The sequence below is a fragment of the Hemiscyllium ocellatum genome, chromosome 23 (genome assembly GCF_020745735.1).
Source record: "Hemiscyllium ocellatum isolate sHemOce1 chromosome 23, sHemOce1.pat.X.cur, whole genome shotgun sequence".
Lineage (NCBI taxonomy): Eukaryota > Metazoa > Chordata > Chondrichthyes > Orectolobiformes > Hemiscylliidae > Hemiscyllium > Hemiscyllium ocellatum.
Genome location: NC_083423.1, coordinates 29586430 through 29604048, shown reverse-complemented (window position 1 = coordinate 29604048; position 17619 = coordinate 29586430). Strand labels below are relative to the sequence as shown.

The window sequence follows — 17619 nt, the reverse complement described above, 5'->3', positions numbered from 1 at the left end:
TACCACAAAGACCCCTCCTCCTTAACCTTGCCCCTCGCCTGAGACTTGGTAACCCCTAGGTTGAATTATTGGCTGATGAGAGAGCGGCTGTATAGTTTGGTAGGACTATGGCAACTTTACCTGCTAGTATCACACTTAGGTCATCAGCAACTATAGAGTTTCAAAATGCCATTGATAGAATTTTGTAAGTTCAGAAGAAAGATCAGATATGATTCGAACAGCAACTCCTTAGGAGATTGTGGATCCATACATTTACTTCTTCACTGTCTGGGCCTTAATGCTTGGTTGTATACTTGCAAAGAACTAGGTTTTAATTTGATGCATTTATTCTCTAAGACCGTAGAAAATCATATTGACAATTATCTAAGGAAACAAGTTTTCTAAAAATTTGAAATATGAAAATAACCAGATGTGATGATGTGCAACAATAAGGAGAGATGTGCAGCATTTGCTCAGCACTTTCTGTTGTTTCCTTTGTATCTCAACCATTCCTTCATTTTATTGAGGAATATTCAGGAAAGATAACAACCCTTCACTTCTCAAGGGGTTACAAAGCTTCTTGTTATATTTAGTGCTGTGCATGATACGATCTGAGCCCAGGTCCTTATTTATAAGCAGACTTGTATTATCTCTGTGTTGACATACATATATTGCTCAGTAAACAGACCTTTAAATGATACAGCTTCTTGAAGGCAGCGTTAATGGTGATCACATACAGTTTTCAGTCTGCAAGCGAGTGTGTCTTTTTCAGACTTCTACTGTGCATTAAGTTTCCCAGTATAGCACAATATTTTTATTCAAGCACTCATTGAATAAAATATTGTTTATAATCCCTTCTACTTGACCCTTTTTCCTGTTCCCTGCTTTCTCTTTCTGATGGATTCTGACAGCCAAACGCAAGGGCAAGTATCTTTTTGTTGGTCAATTTCCTTGTTGTATTGTCTTTAGATTATACTGTAATGCACTAGTGCTCCTATCCCTATCGAATATTCTTCTGTGTTTATCGTATCTGATCTATATCTATTAGCTCATGGTGTCCATTACCATTACATTAATAGCTTTAGCACTTTTTGTTTACACGAATTACTGCCTGCTGCCTGTGTATTTTCAATAATTCGGCACTTTGTGAAAAAAAATTAGTTGGTGACTAATTATTTTTGCTATTTTGGTAAGAGAAATTTTGTTCAAAGTTTTCCATGTCAAAGGTCTGGCTATCTAAGAGGCACAAACAGATGTAATAATGAACATTTAACAATTGTTTCTTTTCAGACTTAGAATCAATACTGCCCGATAACTTCGACACAACAGGATATGTATTTCTCGCCCCAAGGTAGCTCTGTTTAATGCTTTATTATAAGAGCGCATGCAAAGCATGACTGTTTGTGGACAGAGGGTCTATGATTTGCTGTGACTTGCGAGCTTCTGGCACTGGAGGAAAAAAGAGCGCTATGAGAGGTGTCCAGATTGGTGTCAGCTTTGGGCAATCTCTGGATTTTGGACTAGACTTAAAAAATGCTGAAGCTGGCCTGTGGTCAAGAGCTTCCTTTTCTGATGTGTTTCTGACCTCACCAATTTCAGCTGTATTCAACTGGTTTATGTCCCAAGTACATTTCGCACAGGCATTTACTTAGTCATCCACTGATTTCTCAATGTTCACCGCATTCCCGCATTTACTTATTTTGGACAACAACACTGTCTTGAGGGCCTGGGAACTATTTAAAATATGCCGTGTTTTTGAATATCCTGATTTGAATTACTCCATAAATATTGATTGATTGAACTAAAAATGTTCCCTGAGTATTGATTAATTATATTGAGGGCATTTGTTCAGAGTATTTTTTCAGACACTGATATACCAACACAAAGGAGGCTGTTGTTGTTGTGAAATGAAATCCTAACATCACTGTTAGTTTTATTGAACATTTCAATGAAGTTCACAGTCTCAAAAAAGCACAAGAAAAAGCAAACAAGAATAAATAAAAAAACAATTAAAAGGATTTAAAACAGAGAAGTAAATCTAAATTTAAATTCAAGAGCAGTTAATCAGAAAAGAAAGGAGAAGTAAAGAATATTCAGGTATAATTTTAAAAATTGATAGCTGTCTGATAGTCTAGAATGCTCATCCACTGTCTGAACTTTGAGTGTACAGGCAAACATTTTTCTGGGCCATTCGCTAAAATTATCACAGAGATGTTTCAGTACTTGGCTAGTTAACACCTGAAACTGAAAACGGTTACCATTACAAATGGGACATTCATCACAATGTGACAGAATCAGCAGGGCTCTTGTGGTGTGATGATAGTGCTCTTACCTCGGAGTCAGGAGGCTGAGGTTTGAGTCCCACCTGCTCCAAAGTTATGTCATAATATCACTGAATTGTTCCGATCTGCTTGTACTGCATACAAAACAACTTTTCACTGAACTTAAGTACAGGTGACAACAATAAATCAATAAAATCAAAACAGGTTGATGGAAAAAATATCTACAGAATCAGCAGTGTGCATAAAGCCTATAAATGTGACAACTCCACTGCTCTGAAGTAATATAAACCAAAGGCGTTGCAGCAAAATCGAGATTCTTCCACAACAAAACATGCACTAATTTATATATATGTTAGAAATGAATTTGCTTCAAGATACATATTGAATCAATTTTCCCAATTATTGATATTTAAACTGCAGAATTGCTGAAACAAAACATTTAAATTGGCAGCACATGAACCTCTGTAACCAAACAAAAATCTGAATTATGTTCACAAATGCCTTGCATTGAATAATGATATTCTGTGGCAGAAATTTTTTTATCACTTAGTTTAAATGTATTCTATTTCTAACTTGCAGTAGAACTGGTCACTAAATCAGCAAGAGCATCATACTATGCAGCAGATGGAATGAAAATGAGTGTGTAAACATGAGAAATGTATATTTGGAAACCCTGCTATTAATTGCTGTTGTTTCAAGCTCCAGTTTAACTACTTTTCATAATTTGGCGTAAACAAGTAATAGAATGGATTTTCTTTTGTTGGAATGTACTGTAATACAGTAGCTGGAGTCTTGGCAGATTTTACATATTGGCTTCCGTTGTGGAAATGTGTTCTGTCTGTTATTCAGTGATAGCTGATATGTTAAGTGGAAACTTCACAACTTTTCCCTCACACAAAGCAAATGAATTTTTGGCAGAGATAATTAGGGCTCTTATGTCAGTCAAATGAGTCAGTTTGCTACAAACATGAACCAAAACCACCCAGGTATTCATCTCAGCTCTGTGTGTTGAATCAGCTGATCCTATCTCCTGTTTAGCTGTACCAACCAATACATATTATCAAGCTAAGAATGGTGAGAAAGGGCCAGACCCCGGCTCCAGTCCATTATCAAGTTTCCCCTATTGGAAATGAGTTGCAAAAGGGTTGAGGGCAGTATTGACCATACTGTTGTACTCTCTATGAATAGTGCATAGACGACCTAGCTTCAATCATAAAGTGACCCCATGGTTAAGATATTTACGACTGATGCTTGGTGACCTGCAATTGAACATAAGTCATTAGGAAAGGAAGGGAACTGAAGTTGGATTGGCGAATGTAAATTTTAATAATAAACACATTTTGTGATAGTCATTGGGTTGACAACAGATTGCATAATCAGATAAAACAGAAAGACAAAGGGAATGACAGCATTTAATGAAAGTAGACATTGTTGTAAATTTGAAGAGAATAGATTTTCTTCTGACCTACTTAAATATGACTAGTTGGCACTTAGGAATTTTCCAAGTATGGTTAACACCTTTCGAATCCAGCCTTGATGGTGTTGTTTGGTAGTCAGTGCCTGTTTACGTGTTTTTGCAGGTTGCTGTGCCCTGTGTGCTGTGGTGTGTAGAGCCAAGTCCTCTTCCTGTGTGTTGCTGCCACCATCTGGTTGTACATTTTCTTCTCACAGTGACCGTGTTTGTTTACATATAGGAAGGCTGTTATAGTGTGAATGTGTTAATAATGCCTTTCAGGGAATACTGTAATGGGCTCACTCCTTCAAGCAACAACACATCATTCCTTGAGAACTTTATTAACATTATCGACCGGCAAACTCCAAGTTCTCCAGAATGTAAGTATCATTTTCCCTTGTCGTTTTTGATATATATCATTTCAAGTTTTCAAAGTGCTTTTGTGGAAATTGAGAATAAACATTCACTGTAAGGTCACAATGAGTGAAAAAGAGGAAGGGAGAAGATGGTTGATAAAGTAATGGTTAGACAAAACTGAGCCTAGGTTTAGAGCATGTAGAGGAGGGAGAAAGAAGAGAACCATTGTGTACAATTTCTTTCATTTTCAGAAATATAAACAGTGCTGGATGATGATTTCAAGCACAGCAGTATGGCAGTGGATTCCTTTCTTATAGATTTTTGGATTGGAATTGCAGGAACTGACTTAGGCACATTTAGATGACATCTTGCGACTATATTAAAGAATGAACCAACTAATTAAATTCAGAAAGCTGATTGCATGTTGCACTGAACAGACAGATACTTGTCTAGCATTAGGCAGGTAATCCTGCCTGCAACTCCAGCATGAAAGAACAATTCATTTTGAATTATGACAGAGCATCAGTTCTGAAGAAATATTCACTCCAAACACCTGCCATACAGGTTTGATTCTACCCCATTAATAAATACTTGGAATTCGAAAAAAAAATGTCCTAGTCTGCAGTGCTAATGTAGCAGAATTGGACATAATGGATCTATCACTCCAGCAGCAGGAGCACAGAGTCAAGTTACCTCCTGGCTCCATAAACTGGACCTGGAGAAACATTGACCGGAGGGATAAATGTTCATTTCAGGGTGGTAGAGGTCCTTGAGTGGTGGACTGGGCAACATTGATATGAAAGGGGGTACTGCTGGCTGGACAAGTGAGCTGAACTCAAGAGCAGCCTTCCCGCACTCGCACTGCACTACAGTTTCATAAGCAATAAGTGAAACCAAAAGCATCCCTCTCGCTTTCACTCATCCACCCTCTTCACTCCCCAAACATTCCACATGCATCATCCTTGCTATCCCCCATTACCTCATTGCCACTCTACCTGCCTCCAGGCCTCGAAAACCCCTCATGCCAACTCTTTACCCTCAATGCTCAAATCTGACATGATCAAACCTCAGGAGCCATATTGATACCATTATGTATCTATTGATGTCATTGCTGTGAATAAATACATTCAGTACATCTACTAATTCCTAATGAAATTGAGTATTTGTATTCAACATAATTTGATACAGTTAACAGTTCTTTGACAACCTGGCAGCTCCAAGGGGTTTATACACGTGTTTGGCACATTCTTGACTTAGTTGTCTATGTCATGCAATCCCAAGAGGCATAACCACCCACCTCCCCCAGAGCACCTCACATTCCCCTGTCAATCCCTCTCCCAAGTGGCACAGGACCGAATTCAAAAGGTTACCTCACCTGTACCTGAACATCTAAAACGTTTCACTGAAACAGATGTAGTGTATTATGTGTACTCCAATCTGATTTAAATTGAAACAGCTATCTCCAGGAGCCCATGCATGAAGCACAGGATGTCCAGAAGCATGTCCCTGCAAAATTGGAGATGTGGGCACTGATTCCAGGGGAATATCACGGGTTTTATTATCGTGGAAAGGTTACCAGATGTGGTGAAAGTCTTGGCCAATGTTGCTACTGTTTTTAAAGCTCCTCGCAGGAATGACATTCATTAAAGCAATTCTTCACAGCCAGTTGATAGAAAATGAGATGTAAAGTGCCATTTCAGAAAATTAGGCTTTTTTTTGCGTTTCCTAGAATTGTTGTACCTATATGCAAAATATGACAGATGTATCAAGTGAAGGATATCACTGACTGACTGAATTTTGAATGGAATTTATCAATAAACTGATTTTCTGGATGCCTTTCAATCAAGGATTGAAGGAACCTCAAAAAATGCATAATTTTCCAGTGGGGTATGGTTACATCTCAGCGTATTTTCTATCAACTGGCTGTGAAAAATTGCTTTAATGAATGTCATTCCTGCGAGGAGCAGTAGAAAGAGTAGCAACACTGATCGAAGCTTTCCCCATGTCTGAATACCTCAGAGAAGTTATTATAATCATTGTAGATGGTTATGCTGACTTGCACCAGTAAATTGGTCATCTGGCTATACCCTTTTGCCAAGAAATAGATATGCTTTCACAAAAGCTTGTATGTAAATCTAGCCTTCAGCAGTTAAAATCATGGATTAGGCTGACAGTTGCAAGGAGGCGGGAAAGAAGTCCAAAATTTTCCAGATTGTTTTTATTTTTAGACGTTTTTGAGAGTAAGCATTGCTAACATGGCTAGTGCTTATTGTCCACACTAATTGCCCATGAGAGGATAACAGTGGTCCGACGTCTTGGACCCCTGCGGTCTGTGTGATAGACTGGTGCAGTGGACAGAGATGAGAAATCTCAGGGAATTACATGAGACAAAAATTGGGCAGAAAAGTTGAGTTCATGTCATAGTCAGCTTAATGAATTGTGAAGCATCCTTGATGAGTCGGAAAGCCTACTCTTGCTCATGGTTCTTACCTTATGTTAGGAATTATGGGATTAATGCCCAACAATAATGAAGAAACTGTAATATATATCCAACTCAATACAGCGTGTGAATTAGTAGGGCACGTAGAGGTGATAGTGTTTCTACCACTTCCCACCCTTGTCTTTCTAGTGTGTGAAGATTTCAAATATGGGTTCTGCTGTTAAGGATTTGTTTGTTAAGTGGCTGTATCTAGTGAATCACGTATGCAGAAATAAAGGGACTGGATATTTACAATGATGTTTGGGCTGCCAATCAAGTGGACTGTTTTGTCTTGGATAATGTTAAGCTTCTACCCTCCTTGGGTTATGTGTTGGCTAGATTCTGAGAATATTGTACGGTATTTAGAATATATTACTGTGCCTACCAGCATCAATTTAACATCCAGTTAGTGTTTGACTAGATTGGAGTACACTTTGAACACATCCAGGAATATTAATTGTCCTTTAAAGATTGAGAGATTGGTACTCTGGGCAGGTTGATCAAATATGTTGAAAGGTTTTCTTCCAGACTGATTGTTGTTGTTTAGAGACCATATTAAAAAAAAATTCCAAAGCCTGTGTATGTTGGACATCAGAACATAAGAACTAGGAGCAGGAATAGGCATTTCAGCTCCTCGAGATCACTCCACTCTTCAATAAGATCATGGCTCATTTTATCTCAGCCTCAACTACTTCCCTGACTACTCTCCATAATCCTTCAACCCATCACAAATGAAACATTTGTCTATCTCCTCCTTACGTTTACTCAATGTACCAACATTCACTGTAATTTGGGGTAGTATGTTGCGGTTGTACAATATGAGGCCTCTTCTGGAGTACTGTGTGCAGTTCTGGTTGCCTAGCCATAGGAAGGATATTAAACTGGAGCGGGTTCAGAATAAAATTATGATGATGTTGCCGGGAATTGAGGATTTGAGTTATAAAAATAGACTGGATAGGTTGGGCCTTTTGCTTAGAACATAGAACAATATAGCACAGAACAGGCCCTTCGGCCCTCAATGTTGTACCGACCTGTGAACTATTCTCAACATGTCCCCCCACACTATCCCAAAATCATCCATGTGCTTATCAAAGGATTGTTTAAATCTCCCTAATGTGGTTGAGTTAACGACATTGGCAGGTAGGGCATTCCACGCCCTTACTACTCTGAGTAAAGAACCTGCCTCTGACATCTGTCTTAAATCTATCACTCCTCAATTTTATGCCCCCTCATACAAGCTGATGTCACCATCCTAGGAAAAAGACTGTCACTGTCCACTGTCTAATCCTCTGATCATCTTGTATGTCTCTATCAAATCCCCTCTTAGTTTTCTTCTTGCCAATGAGAACAGACCCAAATCTGTCAGCCGTTCTTCATAAGACCTTCCCTCCAGACCAGGCAACATCCTCGTAAATCTCCTCTACACCTTTTCCAATGCTTCCACATCCTTCCCGAAGTATGGCGACCAGAACTGTACACAATATTCCAAGTGTGGCTGCACTAGCATTTTGTACAGTTGCAGCATGATATTGCGGCTCCGGAACTCAATCTCTCTACCAATGAAACCTAACACACCGTATGCCGTCTTAACAGCACTATCCACCTGGGTGGCAATTTTCAGGGATCTATGTATATGGACTCCAAGATCCCTCTGCACATCCACACTACCAAGAATCTTTCCATTGACCTAGTACTCTGCCTTCTTGTTATTCTTCCCAAAGTGAATCACCTCACATTTATCTGCTTTGAACTCAATTTGCCACCTCTCAGCCCAATTCTGCAGTTTATCCAAGTCCCCTGCAACTTGTAACATTCTTCCAAACTGTCCACTACACCACCGACTTTAGTGTCATCTGCAAATTTACTAATCCATCCACCTATGCCTGTGTCTAAGTCATTTATAAAATTGACAAACAGCAGTGGTCCCAAAACAGATCCTTATGGCACATCACTAGTAACCAGACTCCAGGGTGAATATTTTCCATCAACCACCACTCGCTGTCTTCTTTCAGAAAGCCAGTTTCTAATCCAAACTGCTAAATCCCCCTCAATCCCATGCGTCTGCATTTTCTCCAACAGCCTACCATGTGGAACCTTATCAAAGGCTTTACTGAGGTCCATGTACACCATGTCAACTGTCCTACTCTCATCTACATGCTTGGTCACCTTCTCAAAAAACTCAATGAGGTTTGTGAGACATGACCTGCCCATGTTGACTATCTGAAATCAAATTGTTGCTTGCTAGATGATTATAAATCCTATCTCTTATAATCCTTTCCAAAACCTTTCTTACAACAGAAGTAAGGCTCACTAGTCTGTAATTGCCTGTGTCATTTCTACTGCCCTTCTTGAACAAAGGGACAACATTTGCAATCCTCCAATCCTCTGGTACTAAACCTGTAGACAATAATGGCTCAAATAGCAAAGCCAAAGGCTCTGCTATCTCCTCCCTAGCTTCTCAGAGAATCCTCAGATAAATCCCATCCAGCCCAGGGGAGCTTGCTATTTTCACTCCTTCTAGAATTGACAACATCTCTTCGTAACTAACCTCGATCCTTTCTAGTCTAATATCTCGTATCTCATTCTTCTCCTCTACAATATTCTCCTTTTCCTGAGTGAAAACCGATGAGAAATGTTCATTTAGCACCTCTCCGATCTCCACAGGGTCCACACACAACTTCCCATTTCTGTCTTTGACTGGCCCTATTCCTACCCTAATCTCCTTTTATTCCTCACATGCCTACTGAAAGCTTTAGGGTTCTCCTTTATTCTATTTGCTAAGGACTGCTTGTGTCCTCTCTTTGTTCTTCTTAACTCTCTTTAAATCCTTCCTAGTAACTCTCCATCGCTTCATCTGAACCATCTTGTCTCATCAACACATAAGCTTCCTTCTTCCGCTTAACAAGAGATGCAATTTCTGTAGTAAACCATGGTTCCCTTACCCTAATACTTCCTCCCTGCCTGATCAAGGACACACAATATCTGTTCCTTAAACTAGCTCCACATTTCCATTGTCTGCATCCCTTGCATTTTGCTACCCCATTTCACTGGAGCATTGGAGTTGAGAGGTGACCATATAAAGGTTCATAAAATCACAAGGGGCATAGATAAAGTGAATAGCAAAGCTGTTTTCCTTAGGGTAGGGGAGTTCAAAACAGGGGGGCATACTTTTAAGGTGAGAAGAATTTTTTTAAAAAGGACATGAGGGGCCCTTACGCAGAGTGGTCCATGTGTGGAATGAACTGCCAGAGGTAATGATGGATGCAGGTACAGTTAGAATATTTAAAAGGCATTTGGATAAGTACATAGGAAAGGTTTAGATGGATATGGGCCAAATGCAGGCAAGTGGGACGAAATTAGTTTGGCAACATGGTCGGTGCTGACTAGTTGGACCGAAGGGTCTGTTTTTATGCTGTATGACTCTAGTGAATTCCACAATTCACGACCTTTTGAGAGAAGTAATTACTTATCATCTATGCTAAATCTGTGACACCTTATTCTGAAACTATAGCCTCTCATTCTAGATTGCCTCACATAAAGAAACGTTCTCTCTTCTACTTTGCTATTCCCCTTTTAAGGTCTTAGATTTCTCAATTGCATCTCTTTTGTTCTTGTAAGCGCATAATTATAGGCCTAACTGCTCAAACTCTCTTCGTAAGATAAATCCCTCAAGTCTGGAATCAATCTAGTGAACCCCCCTGAACTGTTTCCAATGTAACATCCCTCCTCAGGTTAGGAGACCAAAACAGTGTGCAATATTCCATGTGCTGTCTCACTAATGCCTTGTACAATTGCAGCAACATTTCCCTATGTAATAACTTCACAGAGGCTAGAGTTCCATTACCAAGTTACCCTTTATTTACACTTGGAAATATTTGACTCTGGCACAGCCTGATCAGAGTCAGCACCCAGAGCGTCAGAACTTCTGACACACTCTTTTTATCAGTCAACTGGGGATACCTGATTGGACCGGATTAGCAGTCCCAATCAGGGAACTCATATTCTATGAGGTCCAGCTGACTGACTTCACTACAATTACTATATCCTACTTTTAACCTTCATCCCTTTACCAATAAATGCCAAAATTCCATTTGCTTTCCTTATTTCTTGCTATTTCTGCAATTCAACCATAAGCACATCTAGAACCCTTCGCACCAAAGCAATCAGAGGTTTGTCTCCATTTAGATATTAAGTTGCTTCTCTATTCTTCCAACCAAAGTAAATAATTTCTCACTGATCCACGTTAAACTCTTATCCGTCTAATCTATCCATATCCATTTGTAAACTTTTTACTTATTTACTGCAGTTTACCTTCTCACATATTTTAGTGTCATCTGCAAATTTGGCCCTTTTATCCCTTCATCCAAGTCATTAATATAGATTGTAAATATTTTAGGCTCAAAGACTGAACACTGTAGCACCCCACTAGTTACATCTTGCCAACCAGAGAGATCCATTTATCCTGACTCACTGCTTCCTGTTGGTAAATCAATCCTCTGTCCAAGCTAATAACTTACCCCTAAACTCATGGGATCTAACCTTGTGTAATAACCTTTTATGCAGCATCTTATCAAATGCCTCCTGGAAGTCCAGATGCACCAGATTTACAGGGATCCCCCCCTTATCCACATTTCTAGTTACATCTTCCAATAACTCCAGCAAATTAGTCAAACACAACTTACCCTTCATATAACTTTGCTGGATTGTGTTTTGACTTTCCAAATATTCTGTTATCACTTCCTTAGTACTGGTTTCCAACAATTCCCCCGATGACATGTTAAACTAACCAGTTTCTGCCTCTTACCTTTTTGAATAACAGTGTTATGTTAGCACTTCTCCAATCCACTGGAGCTTTTTCTGCATCAAGGGAATCTTGGAATATTATAATCAAATGATCTACTATCTCTGCTGTCACTTCCTTTAAAACCCTGTTGTATAAATAAAACATCCTGTGTGGTCTGTGATTTCCTGAGACACAGTCTGCACTATGTTCTAAACTGTCATGTCTCTTTCAGTAGTCAATTGAATGAGGCCTAATGTTTACTCTTCTTATTAAAGGTCAGCTCAGTCTGTAATGTTGGATAATAAATGCTACCTAAATCAAATTAAGAGTTTGTGATTATGATGGAACTGCATATAAGACTGCAAGTGAGTTTTAATAAATATTTCATTATGTAGAAAGACTCCATGTAAGTGTGAGACTTCTTTGTCTGCTTTTAAATAATTTAAATAAATTCTAAGATAGAATTTGAAGTAGTTTTAAATCTGAGAAATTCTATTAAGATAAATGCAAAATAGCTGAAAACGTGGACTTATTTTAGTTGATTCTTCAGCTTTGCTTATGATTTTAAAAACAAAAAAAGCCATCACGGATACAGCAATGCGGTCAGTGTAATGTGCCTGGAGTAACTGAGAGGGGAAGAGAGAGAGAGAATTCAGTGAGATGCTAAAATATAGGTCTGAGATAAAACAGGAAAAGTAGAACTCAGCTCCGGAAGAAGAAATACTGAACTGAGTATAAATGACCTCAGGACAATGTTTTATTCCAATCAAACTTGCTCATCATATTTTTCTTTAATGTGTAATTGAAAACATCACTCTCAGTCTACTACATCACCATTCTTTGAAGTATTGACCTTAATCCGAATATTTTTTTTCCCCTTCTAACCACTGGACTAGGCATTTCATCTGCTGAAGTGAAATTAGCATGAGTGATACATGCCATCACAAATCCATTTAACATCTTCATTGATAACATACAATTGGTACTTCCATATTTTGCTATTAAGAAATATGTTGCTGTTTCTCACTGTGCTAACAAGTACCTGGTTTCCAAGTAAGGAAACAAATTGGCCACAATGAATAATGGGAACTTAGCTATGGATGACCAAGCTCATGTAACTCAGTGAAAATGTAGCCTTACTTGGTCTAAGTTGCTTTGATCAATGCTGGACAGATCTGGAATAGCCTTAAACAGGCAAACAGACCACAATAGTATGTTTCTCCTGTGCTGCAACTCACACTGGGAGGTTTGCTGTCATATTATGTCATGTTCTTCTATCTTGCACCATCTTTATTCATCCAGTGTAGCTTGTATGCAAATCTGTAGCATCCGCCATCTTGTGTTTTTTTTTAGTTATGATCAAATTGCTGAAGTGCAGATACTCTTCTGGATGTCACTTTTTTGAGGTTTTGCACTTATAATTTCAAGCACCTCGTCACTTGTCTTATGATCCTTGTATGGAACTTTTAGCATGGTTCTTGGCAGCTACATTTCACAGATGTGTTACAGTATCATTCAAAAGATGTAGGATGTAAATTCACAATGAAGTGGCAGTGAGGTAGAAATTGAAAGCCATGCCAAAGCATTGCAAAAATCTTTTGGAACACATACGCGAAATTGAGTAAATCAAACCAAACAAGTTGCAAATCGATATAAATAAAATTAACCTAGATTAATACATCAAAGTTTGCAATCAAAAAGGGCTTGGGTGGAAATGAGTGAAATGTAAATTTGAAACTAATATTTGGAATCGTTTGTTGTGGCAAGACTGATTTATGTTGAAAATAATTGTCCTTGCCAGGTGTGTTTTCCAGGTGGAATAGGGGCATATAAAACACAATGAGGGCACTTGTCTGTTTGCCCCAAACCAGTCCCCATGATATGGTAGGCAAGTTAGTTCCCCTAAATTGACAGCCCATCTGCAACATTTTAATAGATCATTAATAAGCACTTGAGTTTGTACAAAGCCACTTGATCTGAGAGTTACAGACCCCACACAGTAATATAGTAGATGTGGACAGAAGGGCAAGAGTGAGAAGGTCATTTATTGAGCAACTTAATGGAAAATGTAAGAATGAAAGGGTACGCAGCATTCAGTGGGTGCACAGTGTGCATCAGGGACACCTACCTAAACATTTCAGACTTCCATTTTGTTGCTTCCCACCTGGTCTCCGAAAACTGACCCCTCTCTCAGGACTCATTCACTCCCAGTCCAAAACCCAGATGCACCTGTACTTGAACACCAGGGCTGTCTTCGTTCTTGGACCTACTCAGTGTGAGCAGTGGCCAACACTCAGGAATGCCATTGGCCAGCAGCTCTTGAGGGCAGGTCTTCTCCCACCAACAGCATGTTATTACCAAGGGGAAGACTTTGTTTAAAAGTCAGTCAGCTTTCATTGGATATTTGAAAGAGGGACAGTCCGCAATTGCCGCCCACAATCTGACCATTTCTGTGAAATTCAGCCGGTGATGGGTCAAGATATAGGTGCCTTTTCAGAAAGTGGAAAGGCTTATTATTATGCCTTTCATTATCTTAAGATGTCCCAAAATAATTTACAATCAAGCAGATGCTTTCCTTCAAGAAAGTGTGGTCACACTTGTAATGTGTGGAATTGTAATGTGAGGAGAGAGTTAACATTTGAGAAGAATGTCTGCTAGTGAGTCAAGTGACCTTTTCATGTTTCTAAATATGCAGTAGGCTTTACATTACTCGTGAAGTAAGTTTCCCAGGCACGAGGAGGTGGGTTTGGCTGCATTCAGGGAATTAAATCTTGTAGAAATGATGTTGGGTCAAGATCCTGACATCTTCCCATCCTCTTCCGGGCTCCACTCGGGTAGTGTTGAAGGCTAGTGGGGAACTTATTTATGTGATTTTCCTGAATAATAAGACATGTTTATTTAATGTGAAATTGTTCTCCGATGTGGAGAGGAGCTATATTTCTCCAGCTGACTTCAATACAGCCTGTCCTGATCTGCAGTGTCCAGACCTTACAACATAACATGATTTTACATCAGGGTAAATGAGTAATTCTATGAATGGAGTTTGGAGCCATTTAATCTCCATAAATGAAATTTAAAATTCTAGGAAGAAAACAAAATAGAATTGATGATATGCAGTGATATTAGTTTTCACATCTGTCTTAAGTCAGTTGTTGATACATGACACATCAGCACATGAAATAGGAGTAGAAGTAGACCATTCAGCCCCTCAAACCTGATCTACCATTTACTGTGTCAAACCGTATGCTGGAAATGTAATGGTATACAGGATATCGAGTTCAGAAACAGGCCATTTAGCCCGACCAGTCCATGGTGCATTTATGAGCCTTCTCGTATCTTTCCTTACCTAAATCTATCAGTATAATTGTGTATTTCCATCTCCTCATGGGAGATTCCCCTTAAATGCATATATATTTTTTGCTTCAGTCACTTGTATGTGGTAATGAATTTTTATTCTGACCCTACTTTGACTTAAGAATGTTCTTCTGAAATACCTGCTGGATTTCTTGGAAGCTACCTTATACTGTAGCTTCTGGTTACAATTTTCTCCACAAGAGAAACTATTCTATGTATTGTATTCAGTCTTGCAATATCTTTTGCAACTTTAAGCGTCTACATTAGGTTACTGCTCAGTCTGTTTTCAAAGGAAAAGGGACCCAATCTGTTGATCTTTTCTTTATATGTATAACACATTTCTGATATCAGTCTCAAATCTTCCATATGAACATAAGTTCCACTTTCTGACAATTTAACGTGTCTACAGCACTTTATGGCTTCTTGTTGACTTTCTCTGCCCCTCTCCCTATAATTTTCTATCTAGGGTTTAACAAATAGGCTCTTGAGCCTTTGAGGTACAAGAGCATGAGCAATTGGAACAAGAGTAGGCCAGTTGGTCCCTCAATCCTGCCCCACCATTCAATAAGATCATGGCTGAACTGTTCCAGACCTTAAATCCTCTTTCATGGCAGCTCATCATAGCTCTCAACTCACCTATTTTACAAAAATCTATCTACTTCCTCTTCCACTCTTCGGTTAGAGAATTCCAAACAGTCACTACCCACTGACAGAGGAAATTAATATGCCCTGAAGTTTTCTTTATTTTTACCTTTGTGTTTTCTTTAATAAGATTCTGCTCAGGAGCAAGATTGAGGCACCACAGCATGCACAGAGTTTCCACCTCGAGCTTGTTGCTTTGTACGCTGTCGTTTATTCGGCACGTCTCAGAAAAAATGGAAAAGTAGTGAAAATCGTAACTCTGCCTTTCTGGTGCATCAGAAAATAGGAGAAAGAGAAGCAGGATGTAAATAATGAGAGTTTAGTGTCCTTAGGAGCCATGGTTCACTTTCAAGGAATGTATGAAATCTGTACCCTGTCAGGCTGTGATGAACCTGTCTTTATGGACTGGCTTTTCTAATACGACAGTGAGACCCTTGTGTATAAATGCCTCATGCATTTACAAGACACCTGCATTTCCTCAGGAGTTTTATTTGAAGCAGATGAAAGGAGCATTTCTTCCGCAGCTTGAACACAAATAGCTGCTGATTCATCTTAGTTGTCATGAAATTAAAAATGTATCCACCTCCACTTGGCATTTACTTGTTTAATTATAGTCTGATGCCATGTTTTGCACTGTGTAGTTCAGTGCACATTTCCGTCTTCGTGACACATGCTCCTGAAGCTGTAAGCTTCCCTGCCCGCAATTCGCTTCCATAAAGAGCATTTCAGAATTTATTGCTTCAAAAGATATGATTAAGCATTTATTATTTAATCTAATTTGCTTGCGGGTTATTGTGACAGGCTAAATAAATATCACCCATAATAAATTGAAATTCTTCCTGTAAGTCTATCCTGATTTCCTGTCATACTATTACCGGTAAGTTGTTCTATAAAGCTAAAATATTGGTTTTGCTCTCTCTGGTTCAGTCCTCTGGATTTGTTGGATGGTGTTCATCCTTAACATTGAGACCTCTAGGTGGCAAGAGAAAGTGAGGACTGCAAATGCTGGAAATCAGAGGTGAAAATGTGTTGCTGGAAAAGCGCAGCAGGTCAGGCAGCATCCAAGGAACAGGAGAATCGACGTTTCAGGCATGAGCCCTTCTTCAGGAATGAGGAAAGTGTGTCCAGCAGGCTAAGATAAAAGGGAGGAGGGGCTTGGGGGAGGGGCATTGGAAATGCGATAGGTGGAAGGAAGTCAGGGTAAGGGTGATAGGCCAGAGTGGGGGTGGGGGCAGAGAGGTCAGGAAGAAGATTGCAGGTTAAGAAGGCGGTACTGAGTTCACCGTCTTCCTAACCTGCAATCTTCTTCCTGACCTCTCCGTTCCCACCCCTACTCTGGCCTATCACCCTCACCTTGACCTCCTTCCACCTATTGCATTTCCAACACCCCTCCCCCAAGTCCCTCCTCCCTACCTTTTATCTTAGCCTGCTGGACACTCTTTCCTCATTCCTGGAGAAGGGCTTATGCCCGAAACGTCGACTCTCCTGCTCCTTGGATGCTGCCTGACCTGCTGCGCTTTTCCAGCAACACATTTTCACCTCTAGGTGGCAGCCTAGAGATCAGTTTTTGGGTCTTGACAGTCTGACGGTGGTAAAAACAATGACTGTAGATGCTGGAAACCAGATTCCGGATTAGTGGTGCTGGAAGAGCACAGCAGTTCAGGCAGCATTCAAGGAGCAGCAAAATCGATGTTTCGGGCAAAAGCCCTTCATCAGGAATCAAAGCTGCTCCAGTCTCTGGAATGGTGGAGACTGGATGTATCCTGATAGATCCCTCCAATGCATTGACCATATGATAATAGCCTGGGAACTTTTTCTGGAATCTTCTGGAAAAGTCTACAACTCTGAATTAAAGTTAGAGACTTCAGAGGGTTCTGACCTACTTACATGAATAGTTACTTGGGAGAAGTCTGAAGGATTAAACCTGCTCCAACTCCTGAATAACTGTATAACTGATACCTCAATATGCTGACATCTGTCTTTCACAACTGACAGCCAAATCAGCCCCCACACTCTGCCTTACCCTGCCAACACCATGGCCTCCCTCCAAAAACATGTGAATCCCCAAGGACACACAACCCCTTACATGATACCTGTCCCCTCTTGTCCCAGTACAATTTCCCTTGCTAGCTGATCCATCCATTTACCCACCTGTCAGTATAATCCTTGCCCAACGATCACTGAAGTCCCTCACCTACCTGTCTGATTACCCCCTCTCTCATCTCTTGTCCCCTTAGCCAAATGGCACACTGCAGATTCAACGATCCATCTACTTCTGTAACTCTTATCC

General features: G+C 39.8%; 1 protein-coding gene across 3 annotated transcripts in view; it reads left to right on the top strand.

The window, feature by feature from the left end:
• LOC132826725 (voltage-dependent calcium channel subunit alpha-2/delta-1) overlaps window positions 1-17619 on the top strand; it is a 668330-nt gene that overhangs the window by 576496 nt on the left and 74215 nt on the right. For all 3 annotated transcript variants that reach the window (XM_060842844.1, XM_060842843.1, XM_060842845.1), the window contains 2 exons: window positions 1270-1330; window positions 3997-4094. In XM_060842844.1, the coding sequence (XP_060698827.1) occupies window positions 1270-1330; window positions 3997-4094 (159 nt within the window). The remainder of the gene's footprint in view (window positions 1-1269; window positions 1331-3996; window positions 4095-17619) is intronic.